We start from the raw sequence: 26,509 nt of genomic DNA on the forward strand, positions 1-26,509 counted from the left end.
AGAAAGGACCAGCTGAGGTCAAAACAGTGACCAAGACCCGGAATGTGGATGCAGGCGAGAGAGGGGTGAGTTTAGGGTATCGGTGACTCTGGGAGCAGGTGCCCAGGCCCTGACATCACAACCGGGTTGGATGGGGGGAGGGGAAGAAAGCACCCTTCGAGGAGGGCTTTCTGTGTTCCCGGCTCTATGTTCAACACTTAATGGACATCTTTGGAACAGAGAAAGAACTCTAAGTCCCAGAGAGGTTGGGGTGGGGGCCGGGTTCCCAGGAAAGTTGGGTACTAGGCAGGGACATTGAAGTCATTCTCAGATCTAAGAGCAATCAAGGTGGGAGCAAGACCTTACCAAACCGGCCTTAGGGCTGAGACAGAGATACAGAGAAAGAGAGAGAACACATGCAAGCGAGCTACGGGAGGAGACTCTCACCTGCCTGGGGCCAAGGTGGTGTGATGTTGAACCACTGGAGGAGGTCAGTAGTGGTACCTGCTAGAACTGCAAGGCAGAAATCCAGGCAAAGCCTCAAACAGGCTGAGCCACGGTGCCTGTCCATGCCCAAAGCCATGCTTCTTCTGCTGTACCTGCGTAACCCAGTGGCTTATAATAGTTTCACTATTTATATATCGCTTTACAGTTTTCAAAGCACCTTCACAATTTAGGCTACTTAACTGATGTCCATTGCTGGATTATCAGGCGGTGGGAGTCAAGTGTTTCACAGATTATTCTGTCTGGCTGCTCCTCTGTGACTCTGGCTAAGCTACTTGCCCTCTCTGGGCTTCGATGTGCCCAACTAAGAGGAGGCAACAATCAGTCATTCTTCTGCAACATAGGATGAGAAGCATCTGGAGAGGTGCTGGTAGTGAGCGGATTTGCCAGGCTTCAGCAAGCTCTGGAGTCCCCAGACATTCTAGAGAATACCCATTCACTGGGCTCCAGGAAGACAAATTCGGACGTATTATAATCTTTCCTTCAACCCAGCTTTTAAGCCCTAAATGCTTCCAGAAGCCTTGTCGTTCTCTCGCCCCTTGCCAAGCCTGGTTTTGAGACAGGGAAGTTAGGGAGGAGTTTCTGATTCCTGTACGGCTCTATTTTTATCTGGAATGTATCTTCCTGCACCGCCAGTGATTGGCGCCTTCGGGGCCGAGGGTAAAGTACACTGTCAGCAGGACCCGAGCAGTATATAGCAACGGACAGAGAGACTGAGCTGTTATGGGGGCGGGAAGTTAGACAGATGGACAAACTGATGGGCCCAGCATCTTTGCCAAGAGCAGCTCAATTAATTAATCACGAGGACAAGATGTTCGCCTGTGACCACGCCCAGCGTGACACATGTAGGGCACTAATCAGAGCGGGCACTGGGCTCCCCGCGCACCCCAGCGCTGTCGGGAGCTCTGGCATCTTGAAGAGAGGTGAATCCTTTTGCATCTTTATGGGAAATCAGCATCTGATGTTTAGGCCGGAATGAGAATAAACTTGACTTACAGCAGGAAACAGTAAAGAGGGACCTGTCTTTTCCTCCAGAGCAGCCTGTTCGCAGATCTGAAGGTCCGTGGCCGCAGCAGTTCTTTCCTGTCTCTAAGCAAAGGCCCCTTCACAAAGCTTGGCCCCCACGTAACTTCACGCGAGGCGGTGGGGGGCGGCCGTGTGCGCCTCCCCTGCTCCAGGGGCAGCGTCACGGTGTGACCAGCGACGTTTCCTTTGGAGGGAGCACCCAAGTAAGAAAGCTTGGAGACACTTTTAGCGCAAAAAGGAGGGCCTAGGAAGTGTGTGTGTGTGTGTGTGTGTGTGTGTGTGTGTGTGTGTGGTGTACAGGGATACAAGCTTGCAGCTGGAGTGGAGCATGCTTGGTCTTTGTAGGCCATGAGCCCCGTGGAAAGACAGAAATGGACTTTCTCGGGCAAACTGCTACCCAGATCCTCCCAGTTTCAGGCTAGAGGTGAGCAGAGGGAGTGGAGATGGAGTTTGCGGTCTGTGTACGAAACGCCATCATCATGGTCACCAAAAACCAAAGCCGAATGTCTCTGAGACTGGACATTTAAAAAACATTATTAAAACCGTGTGGTTCCATAGGCCGCATGTAACAAGGCAGAAGTGAGGGGGCCATTTCCAGTGCTTACTGACTCACCGTATGAGTCTTGGTGACAAATGGCACATGGGAGTGAACAGTGGCCAGGGTACATCTTGGCCTCTTCAGGGGGCCTAGAGGCACCTTGGGGGAGGGAAGGCCACAGGAAACCAATGGTTGCATTGGTGGTAGAGCAGGGGCATGGTAACCAGCTGGTAACCAGTTTGCAGAAAGCTCACAGCAAAAAGGAACAGAACGTAAAAGGGGTGAACGAGCCTCTCAGTGAGGACACTGTAGAGAACAGTAATGCAATATGCAAATCCCTATAACTGAAGTCATCGCAGGGTTCTTGGAAGGAAGGACCCCGTTGCCTGTAGTAATAGTAACCCTTCTAAAGCTCTTATTATGTCCTAGGCCTTGTCCCCACACTTTAGATGTATAGTCAATCATTTAGTCCACAGAACAACCTTGTGAGTGATGTGCTACTGTTATCCCTGTCAAGGTACAGAAAGATAAAATCATTTACCCAAGGTCACTGAGCTAGGGAGATGGAGCGACTCAGCGGTCGAATCCAGATAGTCTGGTTCTCATCGCCATGCTACTTGACTCTCGTATTATTTGAATATTTTCTGAACATTTCTATGCCCAAGGCACTCAATTAAGTAGGGGAAACAAGACACAAAAATACTTGTCAAAAGTTCAATCAAGGGGCTTCCCTGGTGGCACAGAGGTTAAGAATCCACCTGCCAATGCAGGGGACACGGGTTCGAGCCCTGGTCCGGGAAGATCCCACATGCCGCGGAGCAACTAAGCCTGTGCGCCACAACTACTGAGCCTGCGCTCTAGAGCGACAACTACGGAGCCCGCGTGCCCTAGAGCCCATGCTCTGCAACAAGAGAAGCCACCGCAATGAGAAGCCCGCGCACCACAACGAAGAGTAGCCTCCGCTCGCCGCAACTAGAGGAAGCCCGTGCGCAGCAACGAAGACCCGTCGCAGCCAAAATAAATAAATAAATAAAAGTTCAATCAAAGACGTTTGCTCATCCCATTAGATACACTTACAGGCCTCTCTCTCCAGTGCATTTTGCCAGCCTACAGTTTTCGAAGCCTCATGTGACAACGGGAAGACGCTGTCACCGATAGAGCCCTCTCCGGGCTGGGTCTCCATGGGATGCGGAACCCGGCCTTGTCCTGCCTCCCAGATCCCTGGGTGCTCCAACCTCCACCCCCAGGGCAGCACCAAGCTTTATTCCTTTCCAGATCCCCAGAGCCACACCCAGGGCCAAGGACACTATAAACATTCACTAAATGCAGTTGACTGAACGGGGTTTTTTAAGTCTTTGAATGCAGGAGTCAATTGCAAAACGCTGAGAAAAGACCTCACTGTCGCCGTGTCCCTGCTTGCGGCCGCATAGCCAGCACCTCGTGTGGCACCCGGTGCCGATGCTCAGCAGTGCCGAGTGCATATTTGCTGGTTAACTTCGGCTTCCCCTTGGTTTGCCAGGAGAGGCCGGCAGAGACCAACGCCAATGTGGACGACTCGGCGCCCCCCTCGGTGGCCCAGCTGGCCGGGCGATTCAGGGAGCAGGCAGCCGCCGCAAAGGAGGTGAGTCAGGAGGCTTCAGAGCCCCTCTCCTGGGAGGGGGCTGGAGGAAGGGGAAGTCTGGGTCAGGCCCAGAGTAGAGGGAGGGAGGAGGCCTGGTAATTACCAAATTAGGAAGAGAAGCCAGAGAGGGGTCTCTCTGAATGTGAGGAATGTCGCCATGTTGCTGGGCCTGGGCAGGACCGTTCCCCACCAGAGTGAGGCTTACGCTCTGGCCAGGAGGGCTGAGAGCTGAAAGCCCTGCTGTTAGAGACGGGGGTCTGGAACCTGGGGCTTGTCCACCTCAGTCCTCCACTGATAGAGACTTAGATCTTGCCCAGCTGTGCCAGGCCTGGACTGCTTCAGAATAAAGAAGTCCCCACACCAGGCTCCTCCCCGGAGCATAGAAAGCTTAGGAATCCGGAGCAAGGGTGGATTACAAAAGGAGAAATGGGAAGAAAGAGAGGACGGAAAGGGAAGCACATTCAGATAGGAAGCCAGGGATCAGGGAGGAAAGGGATCCGGTGACCAGTGGATTCTAGAATCCTGCTGGAGAGGACAGTGTCAAATGGGGCATTGCAGCATTGGAGAGATTTGGGCTAGATTTTCTTGAGTCCTACAGTCTGAGGAGCTCCTTAGAAGTGAAATGACGGAAGGGAACCCCAGTGTGGGGGGAGGTTTATCGTGGCCCCTTGGGACAAACGAGAGTGTAATTGTCATGCTTTTTTAGGTGCGTTGTTTTGCATTTTTATTTTCCCATCTGAATAATCGGTCCATAATTTCAGACACGATAGGAATGTCATAAAGGGTGAAGGAGATAGTATTGATCTAAGGTGCTGGCAGTGCTTAGAAGCTGGGTGTGGGTGTCATTGTGAGATGTTGCTTCAGGCAGGCCAGTGAATCACGAGTAAAGGAGGATGCTCCAGCAGGAAGGGACTGGGAGAGTCTGAAAAGGACTAGAGAGCGTGAAAGTCAGAATGGGTAGACAGTTCACTAGAATGAATTTATAAAGTTAATGGGCAGTCTCAAAGACATGCAATCCCTCCCTTCATTCTTTTCTCCACCAGACATCCCTAAACATTCCTAAAACCGGTTTCTACTTCCTTCCTCTTCCTCCCTGTTGCCTGATTAGCTCTCTCTCTTTTTCTCTCTGTGTGTCTGTCTGTCGCCCTCCCTCTAGACACCAGCCAGTAAACCAACGAGAAGGAAACCGCCCTGCTCCCTCTCTCTGTTCCCTCCCAGGGTAGAGCTGGGCCAGAACGGTGAAGAGGTAAGTGCTGCTGTTGCTGGGGGCTCAGAGGATGCTGCTTATGGATTTTCTTTCTCCTTTCTGTAGGAAGAGGCATGCAATTCACACTTTCAGACTTGAAACCTGTGCAGGGAATTTCTCCATTTCAGATTCAGGGGTGACTCTCCTTAACGCTTCCTGAATCCTTGACTTTGAAAACAAGGTCCCTTCCTACTCCCTCTTACTGAGCCTCCTTTATGGTTTTCAAGGATAGGAGCACTGTTTTTTGTTGTTTTTTGTTTTTTGTTTTTAAACATCTTTATTGAAGTATAATTGCCTTACAATGGTGTGTTAGCTTCTGCTTTATAACAAAGTGAATCAGTTATACATATACAATATGTTCCCATTTCTCTTCCCTCTTGCATCTCCCTCCCTCCCACCCTCCCCATCCCACCCCTCTAGGTGGTCACAAAGCACCGAGCTGATCTCCCTGTGCTATGCGGCTGCTTCCCACTAGCTATCTATTTTACATTTGGTAGTGTATATATGTCCATGACACTCTCTTACCCTGTCACATCTCACCCCACCCCCTCCCCATATCCTCAAGTCCATTCTCTAGTAGGTCTGTGTCTTTATTCCCGTCTTGCCACTAGGTTCTTCATTGCCTTTTTTTTTTTTTTCCTTAGATTCCGTATATATGTGTTAACATACTGTATTTGTTTTTCTCTTTCTGACTTACTTCACTCTGTATGACAGACTCTAACTCCATCCACCTCATTACAAATACCTCCATTTCATTTCTTTTTATGGCTGAGTAATATTCCATTGTATATATGTGCCACATCTTCTTTATCCATTCATCTGTCGATGGACATTTAGGTTGCTTCCATGTCCTGGCTATTGTAAATAGAGCTGCAATGAACATTGTGGTACATGACTCTTTTTGACCTATGGTTTTCTCAGGGTATATGCCCAGTAGTGGGATTGCTGGGTCGTATGGTAGTTCTATTTGTAGTTTTTTAAGGAACCTCCATACTGTTCTCCATAGTGGCTGTATCAATTTACATTCCCACCAACAGTGCAAGAGTGTTCCCTTTCCTCCACACCCTCTCCAGCATTTATTGTTTCTAGATTTTTTGATGATGGCCATTCTGACCGGTGTGAGATGATATCTCATTGTAGTTTTGATTTGCATTTCTCTAATGATTAATGATGTTGAGCATTCTTTCATGTGTCTGTAGGCCATCTGTATATCTTCTTTGGAGAAATGTCTACTTAGGTCTTCTGCCCATTTTTGGATTGGGTTGTTTGTTTTTTTGTTATTGAGCTGCATGAGCTGCTTGTAAATCTTGGAGATTAATCCTTTGTCAGTTGCTTCATTTGCAAATATTTTCTCCCATTCTGATGGTTGTCTTTTGGTCTTGTTTATGGTTTCCTTTGCTGTGCAAAACCTTTTAAGTTTCATTAGGTCCCATTTGTTTATTTGTGTTCTTATTTCCATTTCTCTGGGAGCTGGGTCAAAAAGAATCTTGCTGTGATGTATGTCATAGAGTGTTCTGCCTATGTTTTCCTCTAAGAGTTTGATAGTGTCTGCCCTTACACTTAGGTCTTTAATCCATTTTGAGTTTATTTTTGTGCATGGTGTCAGGGAGTGTTCTAATTTCATACTTTTACATGTACCTGTCCAATTTTCCCAGCACCACTTATTGAAGAGGCTGTCTTTTCTCCACTGTATATGCTTGCCTCCTTTATCAAAGATAAGGTGACCATATGTGTGTGGGTTTATCTCTGGGCTTTCTATCCTGTTCCATTGATCTGTATTTCTGTTTTTGAGGAGCACTGTTTTTCAAGCCTGAGCATTTCAGCCAAGAGAATGGGTCCATAGAGTATTACCACACCAGATTCAGGAGTCATGAAAGTCATGTTTGACTCCCAGGTCTGACTGATACGATCTTCCATGTATGCAAGGCATCTGGAAAGAGGGCTGCACTCACATAAAGCAGAACTGCAGTGTGAGAGAGTCGCGGGTTTCTGTGGTATCTTGAAAAGGCTGCCTATTGTTCTGGATCACTGAAAGAGAACCAGAGCACACAGGAGGCCTCATTGCCCTCAGATATAAATAGCCAATGTTACCAACATAATAAAGGCTCTGGTATCATAGATCATAGCCAACAATGGATTCCCGGCCTGCGTGTTCACCTACCCTTATTTATCTAATTGTAGCTGTAAGAGCAACTTGTCCACACCCTCCCAGGAAACCATGAACCTTCACTGTGGTCGTGGTCCCCGCCAGAAATGGATTAGCATGTTCTCTTGTCCGGCCTGGGAGGCCAACCCCAAAATAGAGCAGCAAGCCAAAGACAGTCCAATTCCCACATCCCAACTGTGATACCTCTTTCCCCCGCTTCCTTTTTGGGGGGCCAACATCCTGACGACAGACACTGGATAGCCATGTGGACTTGGGCAAGGCCCTTGGTGTCTACATTTTCTCGTTTATAAAGTGAAACATTTGGAGTCGATCAACGGTTTTCAAACCTTTTTGTCAACCCAAGGCATATAAGCAGAAGCCCATCAGATAAAGCAGAAACTCAGAGCTGCTCTCAACCAAGTGGGAAGGGGGTGGAGCCCCCCATATGCTCTGAGAATACTCCCCCCCAGAACTGGACAGGGGTCTTCTGGGATGAGAACGCCCCAAGAAGCCCAGTTTAAAAAACACTACATTTTTGTTGGGGTCTCCTCAGGTGCTGACATCATGATTCTGACCCCATCTTCTTGGGTCATCAGCCAGCATTCCAACCAAAGCCATACCAACAACTTCTCTTTACTGAGGGTGAACTTCTCCTGTGACCTTCACCCTGAGGGCTTGGAGCCTGTGTTAGGCAATAGGCTGAGGCCGTGGCCACTAGGTGCCTACCGTGAGGCTGCCCCCTGATGACCTGGACTCAGCCCCAGAGAAGTCACTGCACTGCGCCTGCTTCCTTTTTTGTAAAATGGGACAAGAACACTAACCCGACATGATGGGGGCCAGATGGGGACTTTTATCCCCTGGATAAAAGTCCTGGAGAGTCTGAAAAGGACTAGAGAGCCTGAAAGTCAGAATGGGTAGACAGTTATCCCCTGGATAAAAGTGGAGGGAGGGCTTCCCTGGTGACGCAGTGGTTGAGAATCTGCCTGCCAATTCAGGGGACACGGGTTCGAGCCCTGGTCCGGGAAGATCCCATATGCCGCGGAGCAGCTGGGCCCGTGAGCCACAACTACTGAGCCTGCGTGTCTGGAGCCTGTGCTCCGCAACAAGAGAGGGCGCGACAGTGAGAGGCCCGCGCACCGCGATGAAGAGTGGCCCCCACTTGCCGCAACTAGAGAAAGCCCTCGTACAGAAACGAAGACCCAACACAGCCATAAATAAATAAAATAAATAAATAATTTTAAAAAAAAAGTGGAGGGAGTTCAGCAGCTCTGGGAGAAATACGTTTACATGTTCCATCCCATGGGGCACCACCAGCAGCTAAATGGCATGTAATAGCCAAGGGCTGGATGAATGGGAGGGTGGATTTAAGAGGGAAGGTCCTGCGTGGAGTGACAGGCTGCTTGCACGTAGGCAGGACGTTGCTTCCAGAGACCAGTGACTTTTTGTCACAAGCTTGAAATTCACATAAAAATAAAATGAGCAGCCGGCTCTGTCTGGCTGGGTTAGAAAATTGTGGAGGCTGCTGCCCACAGTTCTCCTTCTGGACTCCCATGGCACAGCCTGCAGGAGCCCTAGAGCCGGGAGCCTTGGGGGCCTGGGAAGGCCCCAGTCAGGCTACCCCTCGGTTCCCAATGCACAGTGCCGGAGAGGGTCTTCCCATCCCTTCTTCATCCCTGCCCCCTCCCTTTGCCTGCACAGGCCTGAGACGGTGGAGCCAGGAGTTGCCCCTCTCTGGAGAACCCACCCAAAAGAGTGTTTAATGTGGCCACTGAGCCTGCCTTGCCTGCCCACAACAGGGCTGGAAAACAGTTCCGTCTGAAAAATCTGGTCATTATTCTAGACATTATAGGAATGTCATATATGGACATATATACATACATATAGAGAGATGTCAGGCTGACTTTTCTCCACCAGCAGTATGAGCGGCGGCCGCTTGTTAAACAGTAAAGAGCTGCTTGTTAAACAGTAAAGGAAATACTGCCACCTGCAGCCGTTCCCAGGAATGGCATTGGCGGCTCTTTCGGATTCTTCCTGCTTTGCAGTTCAGTTCAAATCAACAAGGATTTCGTAGGGCATGAGCTGGGTTCCCAGCACTGTCCTATGATGAAGGGGCTGTGTTTATTGAATTTTCACTGTCTTCAGAAGATACTAGTCAGTTGCGGAAGAGAATAAAGTATTACGTAAAGTGAGCTTTGTCAGCACAATTGTTGCTGCAGTTCCTAAACAGTATCTTCAGAAACCCGGCCTCATCTGAACGTTCACCGTAAAGCCCAGAAATTAAGGACAACTGAGTTTGGGCTGGAAGCTCTTTGTTCTCACGGTGGACGCAAGGCTCCTTGAAAGACTGATGGCTCTGGAAATACGTCTGATGGTGTAAACTCATGGAGCCAGAGGCACCTGAGAGCTGGAGGAGGCCTTAGAATCGTTTATGCCAACCCACCCACCTGCCTGGGTCTTGGCTGGGCAGGCCGAGGCCAGGGCAGCCATCTAGCTCCTGTCAAAGCCGGAGTTAGCAGGGGCTGGGGAAGGGAGCTCCTGAGTCCCAGCCAGTGGCTGCCCCACGCTCCAGCACCTCCCCCCGCAATGCTGGGCCTTAAAAAGGTCACAGGGAGTTCAGTTGAGTGAGTCTGTCTCCTTCCATCACTAAAATACAATCATCTCACTCAATAACTATCTCAGAATATTTATAAGAAATTGTGTCATTCTCCTTATGATTCAAGTAAATTAGCACATGGGTGCAAGGAGCAGGGTCCCCAAACTATAGGAAAATCTGCTCTGGTCTCTGTCCGACATCGTGGAAGTCATCTTTTTCTTCATCATCGTCATCATCATCACTGTCAACATTCCTACCTGTTGAGGATCAATATAGCTGTGGAACTAGAATCAAGTTGTAGGGATTTTACACAAAACAGGAAGGAGTCAATCTTTTTAGATAATATAAAATCCAAAGCCAGGCAAGATTCCTGACATACATTCATCACAAAAATATCCCAACTAACAGAACATATATATGTGTGTGTGTGTGTATACACACATATATTCACATACATATATCTCAGACATCGACCACTTTCAGAGGGCAGGCGCTCAATCATATTCATTTTTATGTAACCAACACAATGCCTGGAATGTAGGAGATACTCAATAAATGTCTGTTTAATCAAAATGAATAGTCAGTGTTTTGGAATATGATAATTTATAAACAACACTATTGGTGGGGTTTTCCAAAATATTATTAGTTTAAGGGAAGAATTTCAAGTATACCTCCGTCAGGTTTCACTCCAGCTCTGTGGTTTCTTATGTTGATGACAAACAGAATGGATGATCACTGTGCCCTTTCTCTTTGAAATCCCCTCCAATTGTTGGCTCACGTTGCTGAAGGTCATGAGGTGAAGATCTTGCCCCCCTCAGACACAGTCTGTTCCCTCATAACGACCATGAAGGCATACTTCCTGGAACAGGAGGCCTCCTGTGTTTCAGACGTCCTGCCTGCTCTGATTGATAGATTCAAGTGGTCTTGTTAGTGGTAGGGTGAGGGAGCGGGGAAGGGGAGTCTGCCACGCCCAGGACCTGAGGAGGTAAGTGAGCTCCTGAAGCTAAGTGATGAAGTGGTAAAACCAACTTTTTCTTCTCCTCTTATTCCAACTGTGGCTTCTGGGCTCCAGCCAGAACCCCACCTCCCTTCACCTCACTCATTTGCTTGTTCTGGTCCATTTGCTTTTATAGAAGTCACCGCCCAATGCAAACCACCCTCCTAAAGTCAAGGTGAAGAGCTCGCCTCTGATTGAGAAGCTCCAGGTAAGTTCAGAATCATTACCTAATGCTACCTCCTATCCAACCCCCTCTCTTATCCAACATTTGCATGTCTTTGGGGCTCCTAAGGTAGTCCCAGATGTCACCTGGACAGTTGACCTCTGATAACCAGCTAGTGATCAAATTGCCCTGAAGGATGAGGAGCTCTACCTGGGGGCAAAATGCTAAAATAAGGACCCTATCAAACATGAGCTCGTATCATTAGCACCTAATGGAGATTGAGGATAATCAGATGCCTCAAGAGTCTTATGGGAAAGGATGTTATACACAAGAAACACTCCAAGAATAACCAAGTCCTTTCCAAGGCCTGAATGCAGCCACAAACCATTTCAGCTTTACACAGGGCTGAAATTCAACTGCTAGTCATTACACCACTACAGCCAAGTTCATTGTTTGCAAAGTATTCCATCCTACCTCACCACCTTGTACATCCAGAGCCCTCACCACTGTGCCCACAGTGGGGCTGGCTTTCCTGGAGTGTAAACGAAGTATATGACACTGCACTTGATCTCACAATCTTGTTGGGGAGACAAGATTTTCACACATGATACAATAAAAGACATATAGGAGAGTAAATACCAGAGATCTAAATTGTGGGTTAACTATCCGACTCCTACTGCTCTAGACCAGGACTTTTAAACCTTGGCATTATTTGAGCTGGTAAATTTTGTTGCAGGGGCTGCCTTGTACACTGCAAGATGCTTTAGCAGCATCCTTGGTCCCTAGCCACTAGATGCCAGCAGCACTCTTCAGTAAACTGTGACAAAGAAAAATGCCCCTAGACATTGCCTAATGTCTCCTGGAGACAAAATCATCCCCCTGCCCCCTACCCCAGCTGAGAACCACTGCGGTAAAATTTTAGAGCGAGAAGACAGTCAAGTGGGCAGGAGTAATTAACAAATGCTTTAGGAAATACCTATTTCCTGAGTCCGTCCTTAAGAATAGTGGCTGGAAAGGAGGGAGGAAGGTACTCCTGGTGTGGGGACAGCATGCGCTAAAGCACAGAGGAGGGACAGGCATGATGTATCTGGGTGGGGCCTGTAGAAGATGCTCCAGCTTTCACCACTGTCTCTGTGCAGTCACCCAGGAGAACAGCAAGGCTCTCCTGCACTGGCTCCTCCCCTCTGGGTCCAACTAATAAAACTGGCTCGTCTACCTTGTTCTGAAGCCATTGTTAGGGGTGTGTCAAGACAAGTAGCCACAGCCTCTGCAGTTCCCAGCTATGTGAGAGACCAGGGATTTGGCCCCCAGCCTGATTTGGGGTTAAGGGAAGCATCTCTGGTTTGGGTTATGAGCCTACCTCATGGCTGGGGGGGGAGTCTCCCCTGAAGTTTAATTCATACTGAGAAGCCCTGATCCCACCCCAGCTGCAGGGAGGGAGTGGGCTGCCCATCGCTGTAGGAGGCTGCAGGGCTCCCATATACCTAACAGGGATCTCTCAGAAGGGACCCCAGAACTCAGACATTCCCTCCTAGCAGCCATCCAAAGGGTGTAGCCGAGGACCCCTACCTCTGTCTCCCGGCAGCCTACCACAGACCTCATCCAAGTGCCAGAAGTTAGTTTGCAAATGCTGTGTACCCTGCAGTCTTGGTCTTATTCCCCTTTCTAGTCATTAATAAGCCTCTTTGGGAAACATCGCAACCTGAGAATGAGGTTTTAATCTCTAATGGTTTAATCTCATGAAGAATGTCAGCGACAGTATATAATTTGGCCAAATCCCATAGGAACCTTACTTTGTTGGAAATACGTGGGGAAAGAACTAAGAAATGCATCATCAGCTTCATTTTTCTTCTAAGTATTCTATTGGATGAGTTAGGAACTATGATTTTTCTTCACTAGAATAGTCCATAATTCAAAGTTCAAGTTTTCCGCTGGCTAGCAAGACCCATTTTCTTTGCAAGCAGTCTTACAGAGGGAATGTCCCAGCTTGACCCTGAGAGGGCAGGAAGACCTCCTTTAATGCCCAGTTAATATCCCCTCTGCCATGAAGCCCTCTGGGCCATGCCAGCACACCAACTCCCACAGCCTCTGTGGTCCAAACCTGTCCCTTTGTACCTGCAACATGCTGCTTTTAGACATGGCGTGGGCTCACACTGTTGCTATTTAACTTTTATATTTTTAATTGGGCAATGACACAATCTTGTCTATATTATAAATTCTTTCTTAAAATCACAATTGAAAAACTAACATCGTCCTAAACATGTGTAATGTTCTATACTGTGCAAGTCCTAAAGTACATGTCGGAGTTCTCCAAGATGACAGAGCCTCGGCTGGCAGGAGGGTGGCACCGAGGGGAGTCTGGAGGGAAAGGGTGTGAGTCGGGTAGTGGCAGGAGAGAGTAATGGGACCAGATCATAAAAGACTCTAAAGGTCAGGCTCAGTCGATGGGACAAATAAAGACTCCGAGACACAGAAAGCCTACTGGACTCGCTGTAGGTCACACAGCTATTAAGTGAAAGAGGCAATACCTGGAGTTGGGTGTGTCTCCGTGGAGAGCATCCTCTGCCCCTCAAGCCTGGTCCCTTCCCTTGGAGGCCTTGCTGCTGGCCCTCCTGCTCTGGAGGATGCAACTGCGCAATGATTTGGAAACGCAGAGGTCAGGGCAGGAGGAGCGAGAGCCCCTAGGTGGCGCTAGAGGACCCAAGGCGCTCACGTTCAGTCCCTCCGTAGACCTCTGCACCACCACCTTCTCTGAGGCAGTCGGATAGATCTGGGACCACCGCCTCCTCCCCCACCAAACTCATGACTCCCTCAGGCCTCCCTCAGGGTTACCTTTGGGTAACCCCTCCCGTTTGCTTGTCCTCAGGGTTCATTTTGGTCTGGTAGCACCTGCACTGCGATGCTGCAAGTAGGGTCACACACTGGCATCTGCTCTGCTGGCTCCCCCCTGGAAAGGCGTGGTGGCCTGCTGTGTCCACCACTGTGGTCTACCGAGAGAGACCCTGTACTTGGAGACTGAGGGACAAACAGACCTGGCTCGAATCCCAGGGCAGATTCCTTAAACACTTCGCTAATTTGTGCCATGAGAACAAAACTGAACATGTAGGGTGGTTGTAGAGAGGAAAACTGCATATGCCCAGCAAGGAGTAGGCATCCAGTATGCGGTAACTGCTCTTGACTCTGATGAGAAAGATGGTAAAGGGCGCTGACAGCATGAGATCCTGGTGCCTGCAGGTGCTGGCAGTGGCTATTCTGGCCTCTTTGTCTATAAATCGGGACTGTTCCAATGCATTTTTGCTGGATCAAATCAGTGCTTCCTGGGCATTATGGAATGCAGCCTGGGTTTGAAATTCCTCATCTTTTCCCTACAGGCCAATTTAGTCTTTGATCCAGCGGCCCTGCTGCCTGGGGCCTCACCCAAGAGTCCTGGACTCAAGGCCATGGTGTCACCGTTTCACAGCCCGCCTTCTACCCCCAGCAGCCCTGGCGTGCGGTCTCGGGCCAGCGAGCCAGAGGAGGTGCCCGTCAGCTTTGACCAGCCTCCTGAAGGCAGTCATCTGCCCTCTTACAATAAGGTAATATCTTGATCCTAAGTACTGTGGTGTGTCTGTGGAAATGCGGGCACTGGGCAATCCTGAATCACCTCTACCCTGTTGTCCTGGAGAAAGGAAGACACTGCTGAGCTGTGGTTTATAACAAAGGAAATTTCTCCTCTTCCTGGCAAGTGATCCCTGAGCTAAGATCACCCTCTACCTAGCCTGCCTCTCATCCGCTGTCCCTGTAACTGTGCCACTCACCTGAAAGACAGGTGCAGGGGATGGAGTGCTCCACCCTTTGTGGAGAGAAGGGCAGGGATTCAGTACTGATCCCAGCTGCACAGAGAGTTATGTCAAAAGCTGAAAACAAAAACTAAAGCCCTGATCAGCGACTCAGCAGAAGGGAGGGCAGGGTCACTAGGTTGTCCTGTCCTGCCTTGATATGAATACCCCTAAGTGTCCCAGAATGGGCTCAAATCATTCTTACTGCATCTTGCCCCAGTTGAAGAATATCCAAATCGTTCCCTTTGCAAAAAGATGTATGGCAGCACTTGTTTCTGTAGATGCTACCCTAATACTTTGTGTGTGATTTCATCAGATCCCTGCCCTACTAGAAGGAGGTAAGAATCAGGAGAATCAGAGGTACATACAGTCCAATACACTCCAAGCAGGTACCCAGCAAACTTGGACCAGAGCCAGGCAGTGGCTAAGAGTTAAAGGGCTCTTATTCTTTTTTTTGGTTGCACCGCGGGCATGTGGGATTTTACTTTCCCGACCAGGGGTCGAACCCGCACCCCCTGCAGTGGAAGCACAGAGTCTTAACCACTTGACCACCAGGGAAGTCCCTGAGTTAAAGGGCTCTGATGCCAGGAAAAGTTAAATGAATGTGACCTTAGAATTAAGGATGGAGAGAGCAGGATCTTCCGGGCCCTTCCAGAGGATCCATCTAGGAAAGAGGTCAAATGTGTCGAAACAGGTAGGGCCCAAGGAAACAAAGTGGTGGTGAGGAGGTGATGGGGTAGGCTTGAGCCTGCTGGCTGGGACAGAGTGGAGATCCTTCAGCCCAGGGCAATGGAGAGACCCCCGACGGCAGAGAGGAACCCAGGAGAGAGCCCTGTCTTCTCACAGGATGTCAGTGGGATGTAGAGGCAGGGAGGGAGGCTCTGCCACCTGGTCATAGTACTGGGGGCTTTAGTCTGTGACAGCAGTAAGGGAGCAGGCAGGATTATTTCTGAACCCTGCTGGCCATGAGGGCTGGGGCCTTGATAGCCTGCAGGGCTAGCCTCACCGTGGTCTCAGGAAAGTTCCTGGGAAGCCCTTTTAAAACCAAGTATTCAGGGCTTCCCTGATGGTGCAGTGGTTGAGAATCTACCTGCCAGTGCAGGGGACACAGGTTCGATCCCTGGTCGGGGAAGATCCCACATGCCGCAGAACAACTAAGCCTGTGTGCCACAACTACTGAGCCTGCGCTCAAGATCCCACGAGCCACAACTACTGAGCCCACGAGCCACAACTACTGAGCCCACGTGCCACAACTACTGAAGCCCGTGCGCCTAGAGCCCGTGCTCCGCAACAAGAGAAGCCACCAGAATGAGAAGCCCGCGAACCGCAACGAAGAGTAGCCCCGACTAGCCGCAACCAGAGAAAAGCCCGCGTGCAGCAACGAAGACCCAATGCAGCCAGAAACAATAAATAAATAAAAATAAAATAATAACATGAATTTATTTTAAAAAAACAAGTATTCATTCCAAACTTCTGAGACAGCTAGGATTGACAAATACCAAAATGCAAATCAGTGAGAAAATAAGATTTAATTTGCACATAAATTTGTAAAGACACATCACTTGAGTAAAGTAGGACACCCACTATAAACACGCCCATTGAACTTCTGACAAAGTCCAGTGGACCCAGGTGAGGCCTGGTTCTGAGATTCACACACTTCCCAGAGAGAAAATGGTTTTCAGGCAGCTCTGCTGGGTGTTTCTAAGGTGTGGCTTCTGCTAGAGTTGGACCTCCCTGGAGAAAGCAAAGGATTCTGGCTGCTCAGCTCTCCCGGGGTTAGCCAGCTTTGCGGGGGGCGTGGGGCAGGAGGGGAAGGGAGGAAGCTGATCACCAGCTGTCCAGCTCCACACCCATGAGGTCACGGTACCAGCCACCCACAGACCCCCAACCCTCTTTTCTGTTGGGTTCACCTTTGTCAAAGTGGAATCTTCAGAATGTTAAAACATGACTCTGATACAAAATAGAGAGAGATTTTGTTCAACTAGTTAATTTAGGAGGGACCCTGTAAGATGGTAAAGCTCATTCAAAGAACTGCTTATTTATAGGCAATTAAAAAGGACAAATGTTAGAATAAAATTGCTAAGTTAGACACTGAACTGGTTGTTATTTTCCAGGCCAGTAAAATCTTAGGTTATCTTTTTTACTGGATAGACAGCATTTTCATCTTCACACACACCGAAAAAAATCTGCAGGTTACCATGGAATACCGCAACCCCACAGGGCTCTAACCTATAATAAATAGCAAGCAATGGTACATCCTCCTAGAAAATCAAATGATCCTCAGGTGGGCTTGGGAAGCTGTGCGTGTGAGACTGACAGTGAAAGAACATGCGCCCTCCCTTTGGCCTTTTTCGCAGGTGTAGATCATTTTCCTTAACACTTTCTTGCAGGTGCGGACAAGGGGCTCCATAAAAAGGCGCCCTCCCTCCAGGCGATTCCGAAGGTCCCAGTCGGAGGACTGTGCGGACCTGGGGGAGCTCAGGGCCGTGGAGTCCTCCCAGGAGAATGGTGCCAAGGAAGAGAATGGGGACGAGGTGTTCCTAGCTAAGAGCAAGACCCCAGGATCCCCTCCTCTGAGGAGGACGCCCAGCAGGACAGAGAAGCAGGAGGAGAAGGGCAGGGCCTTGAGGGTAGCCCAGCAGCACGAAAAGGCCGTGGGGAGCTCCGAGGAGGGGGCCAGCCAGCGTCCAGCCCGAGCCTCCAGCCCAGAGGCAGAGGACGGGGGTGGGAGCCCCACGGAGGAGAAACCGGCTGAGGAGCAGACGCCAGAGCCTGCGGAGGTGAAGGAGAGGGCGGCCGGTGAAGAGGCGGAGCCCGGACAAAGGAGCCGAGATACAAAGGGGCTGGAGGAGGGAGCTGTGGGGGACGAGACCCCCCAAAACCCCCCTGGAGGAAGCGAGGGCGACCACAGTCCTGAGCAGGGGGCTGGCAAGGAAAAACACGATGAGGGGACCATCCTCGAGCCAGGCTGTGACCCTGGCACTGGCCACGCCCAGCCGGACGCCAGCAGTGAGGTCCCCAAGACGGAGGTAGGTGGCCTGGCTTGTCCCCCCGACCCGGACAGGGCAGGGCCAGCGCATCCTATGTCCCATGCCCTGTTCCTTACATCCATCACCAATCAGCTGGGTGTGCAGTAACACAGGGACTGGATTGAGACGGGCTGTCACTGGTGGGGAGGGGACAACAGGACCAGAAAGGGAAGCGTGTCCCATGCTCTCTGCTTCTGGCTGCCTCGGGGTTCTGGCGCCCTTCTGGATGTGACTGAGGCCCACACACCAAGGCCTCCTGATGCAGCATCCTGGACGGGGCTCGCTGCTGTGGGGCGTTCTGAGAGGAAAAGGGGGTGCTCCTTTCCATACAAAACTCACAGTGATAGTGCCTGAGACCAGCAGCTCCTTGGGGCGCCGTAAAGAAGGCAGAACACGGCAATGGGCAGGGCTTCTCCTAGGGAAGCTTTAAAGGAGGCTTTATGTTCCATCCATCCACGCACAGGTGTTAGACACCTAGCGCGCATGAGGAGGGGTTGCCTCAGTCCCTGCCCTCCTGCTGGGCCCACACTTAGTCATGTGGCTCCTCCCACCACTCCCAGGAAGCCCACCTTGCGCTCACCTACTTGTGCCCTCAGGAGCACGACCAGCCTTGCTGGTTTCCACAAGAAAAGCTCTGTGTCCCGCCCCCTACTGCCACCCCTAACAATCTTATCAACAACGTCACCCTCCAGTGTTTCCCCCTTCCCTTTATGTTAGTTCATTCATTCATTAACACAAGCCACCGTCAGCTTCTGAGGACATTAGCCTCTTATGTCACTTCCTGCTTCCACTTTCTCTGCCTACTTAGTCCATTCTCTGTACAGCAACCAGAGGGGTGTGTGTGTGTGTGTGTGTTTACTCATTGCTAAAATTACTTACGTCCTGTGTTAGTTTCTTAGGGCTGCCATAACAAATTACCACAAATTGGCAGCTTGAAAACAATAGAAATGCATTGTCACACAGTTCTGGAGGCCAGAACTCCAAAATCAAGGTGTTGGCAGGATTGGCTCCCTCTGGAAGCTCTGAGGAAGAGTCTCTTCCAGCCTGTCCCCTAACTTCTGGTGGCTACTGGCGACCCTGGGAATCCTCTCTTGTTTCTTCCAGCTTCTGGTGGTTGTCGGCAATCCTCGGTGTTCCCTGGTTTGTAGACTCATCACTCCAACCTTTGCCTCTATCTTCACATGGTCTTTCCCTGTGTCTGTGTGTCTCAAATCTCCCTCTCCTTTCTCTTATAAGGACACCCGTCATTGGATGTGGACCCACCCTAAGTCCAGAATGATCTCATCTTAAGATCCTTAATTACATCTACAATGATGCTCTTTCCAAATAAGGTCACATCCACTGGTACTGGGAGTTAGGATTGGACATATCTTTGGAGGAGGACACAACCCATGGCACCTCTGCTCCCCCTTGTCCCAGAGCACTCAAAACACAGATTCCAAAGCCTCTGTGAGGCCCTGCCTGGGGGGCCCCTGCCCAGCTCTCCCTGACTCTCGCCCATACTGTGCCCCAACTGTGGCGACGTTTTTTGGTTTGGTTTTGTTTTTTTACAGTGGTTAATATCTAGATCCTTGAAGTGACTTGGTGAAGTAATTTATAAGCACAAAATTGGTTGAACAGACTCAGAACCTGTAGCTTTCCAAAATGCCATCTGAGAGCTGTTGTTTAGGACCGTGCCCAAATCACATAGGGCTGGCATGTGTACATCCTTCCAGCCTTTCTTCTTTGTGGTTGTATTTTTATACTCCAAATTGATAGTGTTCAGGTTCTAAATGTGTTGCTTTCGAATGTTCATTAAGCTTTCTTTCATATAGTAATACTTTAAAAAATTGGGGGAGTTCCCTGGTGGTCCAGTGGTTAGGACTCGGAGCTTTCATCGCTGTGGGCCCGGGTCCCATCCCTGGTCGGGGAACTAAGATCACACAGCCGCGCAGCATGGCCAAAAAAGTATAAAAATTAAAAAAAACTTTTAAAATTTTGGATTTTTAAATTTTCAAGACACCATTTTCATTTTTTGTTTCATTACTTAAATGCAAGGTGCTACCTCTTTTCAAGAGCTTAACAGCATATAATTTCTCATTTAATTGCACATGTCAGATCCTCACTATGTGCAGAACACTGTACTAGCTGTAGTGTGTGTGTGTGTGTTTGCAACAAACATGAACACACATCCACTCCCAAGGAGATTTTAATTAAAGAATATTATAAAATTCTTGAAAAAATTCTTGAGGATTTAATATATTAAATTCTTTAATATACAAGGATAAAGATGGGTATGTGTTTGAGGTGCCAAATAAACAGCAAAAAGACTTGGTTGAAAATATGTCTTTTCCAGAAATTGTACCTCCAAACTTTCCGTTTGTCCCTTGAATCATACTAATAATAATTTGCTACTCACTGGGGCTTTTCAGTTTATTTACTTTTCATGAGGAATTGGCAAAGTTTGATAAGGTGAACAAAAGGTCTGGTCTCTAGATTCCTGTTGTGGTTTTAAAATGGAAGCAGGCAGACATAGCATAGACTTTCTCCTATTTTACCTAGTTAACATCAATTCATAAATTAATGACTTAAGTAGTAACATGTTAGAGTCATTTTCCAACTGATCTATATCTAAAATTACTGGTAAAATTGTCTAGGATAATTTTTATTCCATAGTGCATTGAATACAATCTTTTAAAGATTCTAGCCACATAGAAGTATGGAGAATGAAAAATTTTATTGAAGTATAGTTGTTACAATGTGTTAATTTCTGCTGTACAGCAAAGTGACTCAGTTATACATATATATATTCTTTGTCATATTCTTTTCCATTTTGGTTTATCACAGGATATTGAGTATAGTTCCCTATGCTATACAATAGGACCTTGTTGTTTATCCGTCCTATATATAATAGTTTGCGTCTACTAATCCCAAACTCCCAATCCTTCCCTCCCCCAACCCCCCTTCCCCTTGGCAACCACAAGTCTGTTCTCTAGGTCTGTGAGTTTGTTTCTGTTTCATAGATATGTTCATTTGTGTCATATTTTAGATTCCGCATATAAGTGATATATGAGAATGAATTTTGAATCTCTACCCTCATCTCCCTCTTTGCGCCTCTCTCCTTAGTAGGCATAATCACCATATACAACTCAGTGTTCATATTTTCAGTCCTATTTGGGTTTGATGGACTGAGCTGCAGTTATTTTGGACGAAGATGTATTTTTTTAATTGCTAAATATATTTATCCCTTCCTCTTGACAGTCTGACATTGAGCATATTCCTCTTGTTGTAGTTTATCTGATCAATCTACTTCTACCAATCAAAGACCAAGATGGGGATTAAATCGGGGGGGCCGGAAGCCATCTCTTTAGTGGTGTGTGCTGCCTCTGTGAGATCCAGGAAAGACCTGGGACAGGCATGGTGTGCTGGGGAAGCCCGTGACGCAAGGGGCCCACTTCACAGTTGTCCTCACTGGGGAACCCTTTGGCACCACTGCCCGAGGCATTTTGGTTCTAACTTTGACCAGGCTTGAAAAAACCAAAAGAGGATTGGAAGCAGTGCCCCTCCCAGATTAAATAAATTATGCAGATGTGCAGAGGTGCTTTGTGAAGCAGTTTATTCTGATGAGTAGCGCTGGTGTCCTTCGTGTCAACATCGAGCTCTGTGACCTTGGACAACTCCTGTCCCTTCTTGGAGCCTGGGTTTCTTCCTCTGCAAAACCAGGGGGTTGGACTAAGGTTGTCAGAGTTTTGCCGCCTTCCTCCACTTGCGTTTCTACCTCAGTCCCTCCCTTAGCCTCTGAACTACCCTCCACTGAGATCCTATGTCCCTGCCCCCCAGGCTCCCTCCGTGGCCAGTCACTTATGAGCTGTCCTTCTGCACCTTAATCTCCCTCTCACCATCGACCTGCTCTATCTTTCTGTATTAATCCCCAAAGCTAAGTCACTCTCACACCCACCTTCTCTGCCAAGACTTGTGAGTGTCATTGGTGGAATTCATGAAACCATGCTGCCTGGATCTCTTATAAAGTCTTACCAACCCAGCTGAACCGTATCCAACCTCAGTGCCGCCTGGACACCCTCTCACTGCTTCTCTATCATCCTGTTTTCATCTGCGTTCTTCCAGCTCACTCCCTACCTCTTCCTCTCCTGCTCTGCAAATGACCTCACCTCCTTCCTGTTTACCTAAAGGGAAGACCAGGCTGTTTGCCACTTGCTCATACGCTCCAAGAGTCTCTTCTTCCTGCACATCTGAAGAGAGGCCCCTTCTCTTTGATAAGACAAACCCCCTTGTCTGCTGTGTCTACCATTTTCTGGACTTTTCTACAAGATATTTGTGGAGCATGTGTGTGCATTTTAAGTGAAGGGTTAGACTAAGATTTTCCCATTCAGTTACTCTTCTGTATTTCCAGCTCCTCACTAGTTCGCCCCTTTCTGCCTACAAACATGTTTGGATCTCTCTAATCCTAAAGAAAAATGTCTCGACTCTGCTCTCTACCCCCAACTCCACCCCCAGTTCTCTCTTTCTCCCCTTGTGATCTCGCTCTTATCAATGACTTTTGAAGCCCACACATGCCCTCCCGGCCACCAAAGACCAGTCATGTCTCCGTTCTTGTCATCCTCACCGCTCTGAAACAGCTGATGCCGGCAACCTGCCCTAAAAACCACCTCCTTCCTTTAACCGCTGTTTGGCTGGGCTGCCCTGGCCCCCCCTCTGCCTCTTAGGGGGGCGTCACCACACCTTGACCTTGGCCCCCACTCCCAGGCTTCATCTCCTTTTGTCAGTGACTCCTACACCTGGTCCTCACCATTACCTGCCGGCCCCTCCTGACTGCTTAGCACCAGCCGGGCTCTCACCACGGCCCCAACCGCACATCCACAGGCCCACCAGTCCCTCACGCTCCGTATCTCCAAAACCAAACTGCTGCTCGCTTTGTTTCTCCACTTACATTCAACCGAAACCTGAAATTCCGTTGTTAGCTGTATGCACTTCTGCTCATGAGGTACTTTTCTTCTTTCTCTTTGATTCTTGAGCAGTGTTTCAGGATGATGAAATTAATGGGAATGAGTGAGGAAGTAAGAAGCTAGGGCAAGGAGGACATGGGAAGCCATGCATCAAGGAATAGGCAGTGTCCTCGTTGAGGGCTCAAGCTCCGGTCCCGGGGTTTAAATCCTGACTCCACCACTTACTAGCTGTGTGACCTAGGGGAAGTCACTTGACCTCTCTGTGCCTTAATTACCCCACCTATAAAACAGAGCTAATAGAACTACCAAACTCATATTGCTTTCATAAGGAATAAATGAGTTGATGCACGTGAAAAACTATGTCAGGCACATAGCATTATTATCACTATTACTACTATTACCCGACCTAGCATCCCCAAGGAGACAGGCTGAGTGTCCAGATTTCCTACTTTCCTCCTAATTTCTTCCTTCCTCCTCTGCTCACAGGATAATACCCCTGTCCAGGACACTAAAATGTGAAGAAGATCTCACTGTGCCTAGTGATGAAGCTGCTGGAGCCGTGTCCTTGAAGTAGCAGAAATGATCGTAGCGGCAGCAAAGGAAGCCATCGCAGGAGCAGGATGGGCTGAGGGTCTGGAGTCAGCCTGAGGACACAGGGTGCAATTTCCCAACCTCCGCACCATCATAGACAGAGATTGGATCTGAGGGCAGCAGACTTTTATCAACTTGATCAAAGTTGTGTCACTTGATGAACTTGGTTTAAAAAAAAAACATTTAAAACAATTTACTGTGGTGACAACTCCCCAGGGATGCTGGTCAAACTATGGGGCCCATATACTGTCCACACCCACCTAACCCTATAGCTGACCTCAGAACTGGACTGGGATATACCTATTCGGCTTGTGTTTGTGTAAGGTGACAGCCTTTTTATTGTTCTTAAGTTTTCATGATTCTCAAGTGTAAGTAAAAACTCATTGCAAGTAGCTAGAAACAAAGTAGTATCACTGGAAATATAAATCCTGTAAGTTACAGAAGACCTTAAATTGTATGGAGACCCTGAGACAACCTTTCAGCTTGGTCCAAATTTGACTGGCCAACCAATTTTGAAAACATTGGACGAGAAGAGATAATTATTGAAACATTAAAAAATATGTGTCTGTTCCAGCAACAGGAGCTTTTCCATCAGGTAATTCTCTAGCTGGTGATACACTGGGAGGCGGCCAGCTCAGCTCACCTGCTTCTGCCAGGGGGAGAGCAGGCAGAGGCAGGCAGCAACTCCTTTGGAGAGGCAGGATGTCTCTGTGCTGCATTTCCTCATCCTGAAAGCAGAGCGGTGACCCCTGGACAATGCCTGCCCTCTGGTTTATCCTGGGAGGATGAAATTTGTGCTTCCAGAGGGGGAGCCTCGAGCATGGATTAGACATCTCCTGGGAAGTGGTTTGAGCATCGTGATGTGCAAGCTACATAATGAGAACATCCTTCCTGGCTTCCCTGACTTGAATGGAAACCCAGGCTCTCCTCCCCGACTCAGGAGGGGTGGGGTGGGTCTTCTGTCTGTTCCTCCTGGGTAGCTCTTGCTTTATCGGTCTGTTTGGAGAGTGCATGCGGCTTCGCCGGGGACAGGGGGCCTGACGACCCCTTCCTTGACATATCCTCTCCCCTCTTCCCACACTCCTGCTGAAAGATGCTCATCCAAATAAATGTTTAATCTTAAGGGTTGGCCCTTATTCAGATTTGAGTATTTCAGTATCTCAACATGCTGATTTGGTAGTTGGAGCAGTCGTTTTTTCTGGAGGTCTCTTAGACCACACTCTACTCTGACTTCAGAAAGTAGTTTCCGAGACTAAAAGGCCTTATCTCACTGCTGGTACCTCAGTTTATCACCCCATTTACAGTTGTTCTAACTCCAGGATAGTGTTAATATTGGGGATATATATTTTTTCAAAAACTATTTTTAAATCAAATGCAGCTTCTAAGCCTTATAATCTAGTGAAGACTGATACCATAATAAGCTTTGTATTTTAGCAGAGTTTGGGAGGTATGTGTGTCAGTTATTTTGAGATCTGTATAATATCTATCATCTATCTAATCTATCATCTATCTGTCTATTGACAGAGATGTATACCCCCTAAACAATACATGGATTTATTTATGTATGTCTTTGGGTTGTTTATATACTCATGCACATATCTGGGCAAGAGTTTTGAGAATGTGAGCATGACTGTGCAATGAAAGGGGGAAATCTGCCACTTCTCTTACTAGAAAAAGGAATGGGACAGATGGGATGTAGATGTAAAAATAAAACTCTATTTTTCTTCTGGAGGGTCCATACCTTACAGTAGCAGATGAAGAAGGAGCAATCAAAAATAAGAATGTGACACTGAAGGAGCATGCGTGACAGTGTCCAAAAATCTCCCCAGTTCCCTATTAGTTACATTATTTGATCTATTTTGTGAGAACACAAAGGCCCCACCACAGGCATTGTTATTAGTGATGGGGTTCTTGGTGGGGAATTCATGAAGCGAAGGCAGGACCCGTTCCCTGTGGGCGCTGCAAGCTGGCTGTTTAATGCTCTCCTTTCTCGAAGTGACCATGATTCAGCGTTGCAACGCCATGGTTGAGACTGGGATTTCACACTGGGGATTAAAGAAATCCATGTGTGTCTTAGGTGGCACAGAGTCATCACCAGGCCAGGAAGACTTTCGTCAGGATTCCTTAATAGGCTTGAAGGAAAACACTGATTCTTCACAGCTACAAGGCTGAAGAGAAGAATCAGAATCATTCTTCCACTACCTTTGTAATCTAGCTTGAATATTAAACTGTGTCCTTCCTTTCTCCAGAGAGGGAGCAAGAAGAAAACTTGAATGCTTTGAAGAAATATGCCAATATTGAAAAGGGGGCTGCATGTGAAACTGGGTAACCAGATATGGCCATGAGGAGCCCAGGGGCCTCAGAATTCCACTCTCCTCACTGAGGTCACCCTCAACAGGACCCTGTTTGCCAGACCAATTTTGGCCTGTGACCCAGCTGACTAGTCACTCCATAAAATGTCAGATAAGGGAATAAAGGAGTGGACAGACAACCAGCTCATCATCATCTTTTGATTCGGTACTCTTGGGAATGTAAAACTTTAATACAGTTGAATGAATGAGGACCTTCAGTTGCTAATGAAAGGAACCCAACTCAAACAGGCTGATGCAAAACAGCTATATCTATGAATCTCCCTCTCTCTCTCTTTCTCTGTCTGTCTGTCCCTCCCTCCTTCTATACACTGAGTAATATGTTTTGACAATCCATGGACAGACCTGAATACAATCACTTAAGCAATGTCAGAAATCTTTCTCTGTTATTGGTCTCTGCTTTCCTCTGTGTTGGCCATATTCTCAGGCACAAACCCAATGGAAAGAGCTTATTTTTTCCCAGTAACTGTGGGAAAAAATCCTGCAAAGGTTTTCTATAGGCTTGGTGGGGATCATATATCTATAGCTGAGCCAATCATTATGACCAAGGAGATGCAGAGATCAGATTGGCCGGCCCTCCGTCACTCTCCTGCAGTTAGGGGCTAGGTGAGTTAATTCTATCTCATCTGCAAGGACTGTGAATGGGGCAACAGGGCGCCTCAAGGTAAAATCAAACTGCTGTTTCTAAAAGATATGATGCTGGGTGGGAAAAACAACAACAACAATAGAGCTCTGAGCAAAATTCGAGGGCTACTCAGATAAAACGGAATTTGTTTTCATAAGCCACCAAAGAAAATCAGTCTCATTTTAAATGTAATAATGTATCACTGTGTCCAGAGCCAGCCTGGAGCTCCATGAGGGTCAAGTCTGTCTGTGTAGTTCATTGTGCCAGTGCCTCATGTATTATCGGTGCTCAATAAACATTCGGTAAGTAATGAATGATTAA

The 26,509-nt window shown here is 48.1% G+C and overlaps 1 protein-coding gene across 1 annotated transcript in view; it reads left to right on the forward strand.

The window, feature by feature from the left end:
- The window catches only part of RCSD1 (RCSD domain containing 1), a 56,510-nt gene extending 31,755 nt beyond the window's left edge, over positions 1-24,755 (forward strand). Inside the window, exons 2-7 of the mRNA XM_059935618.1 lie at positions 3,567-3,668; positions 4,825-4,914; positions 10,787-10,858; positions 14,185-14,388; positions 17,022-17,660; positions 23,090-24,755. Coding sequence (XP_059791601.1) covers positions 3,567-3,668; positions 4,825-4,914; positions 10,787-10,858; positions 14,185-14,388; positions 17,022-17,660; positions 23,090-23,122 — 1,140 coding nt within the window. The 3' untranslated portion in view covers positions 23,123-24,755. The remainder of the gene's footprint in view (positions 1-3,566; positions 3,669-4,824; positions 4,915-10,786; positions 10,859-14,184; positions 14,389-17,021; positions 17,661-23,089) is intronic.
- The last annotated feature ends 1,754 nt before the right edge of the window (positions 24,756-26,509 follow it).

This window comes from Balaenoptera ricei, chromosome 1 (genome assembly GCF_028023285.1).
Source record: "Balaenoptera ricei isolate mBalRic1 chromosome 1, mBalRic1.hap2, whole genome shotgun sequence".
NCBI lineage: Eukaryota > Metazoa > Chordata > Mammalia > Artiodactyla > Balaenopteridae > Balaenoptera > Balaenoptera ricei.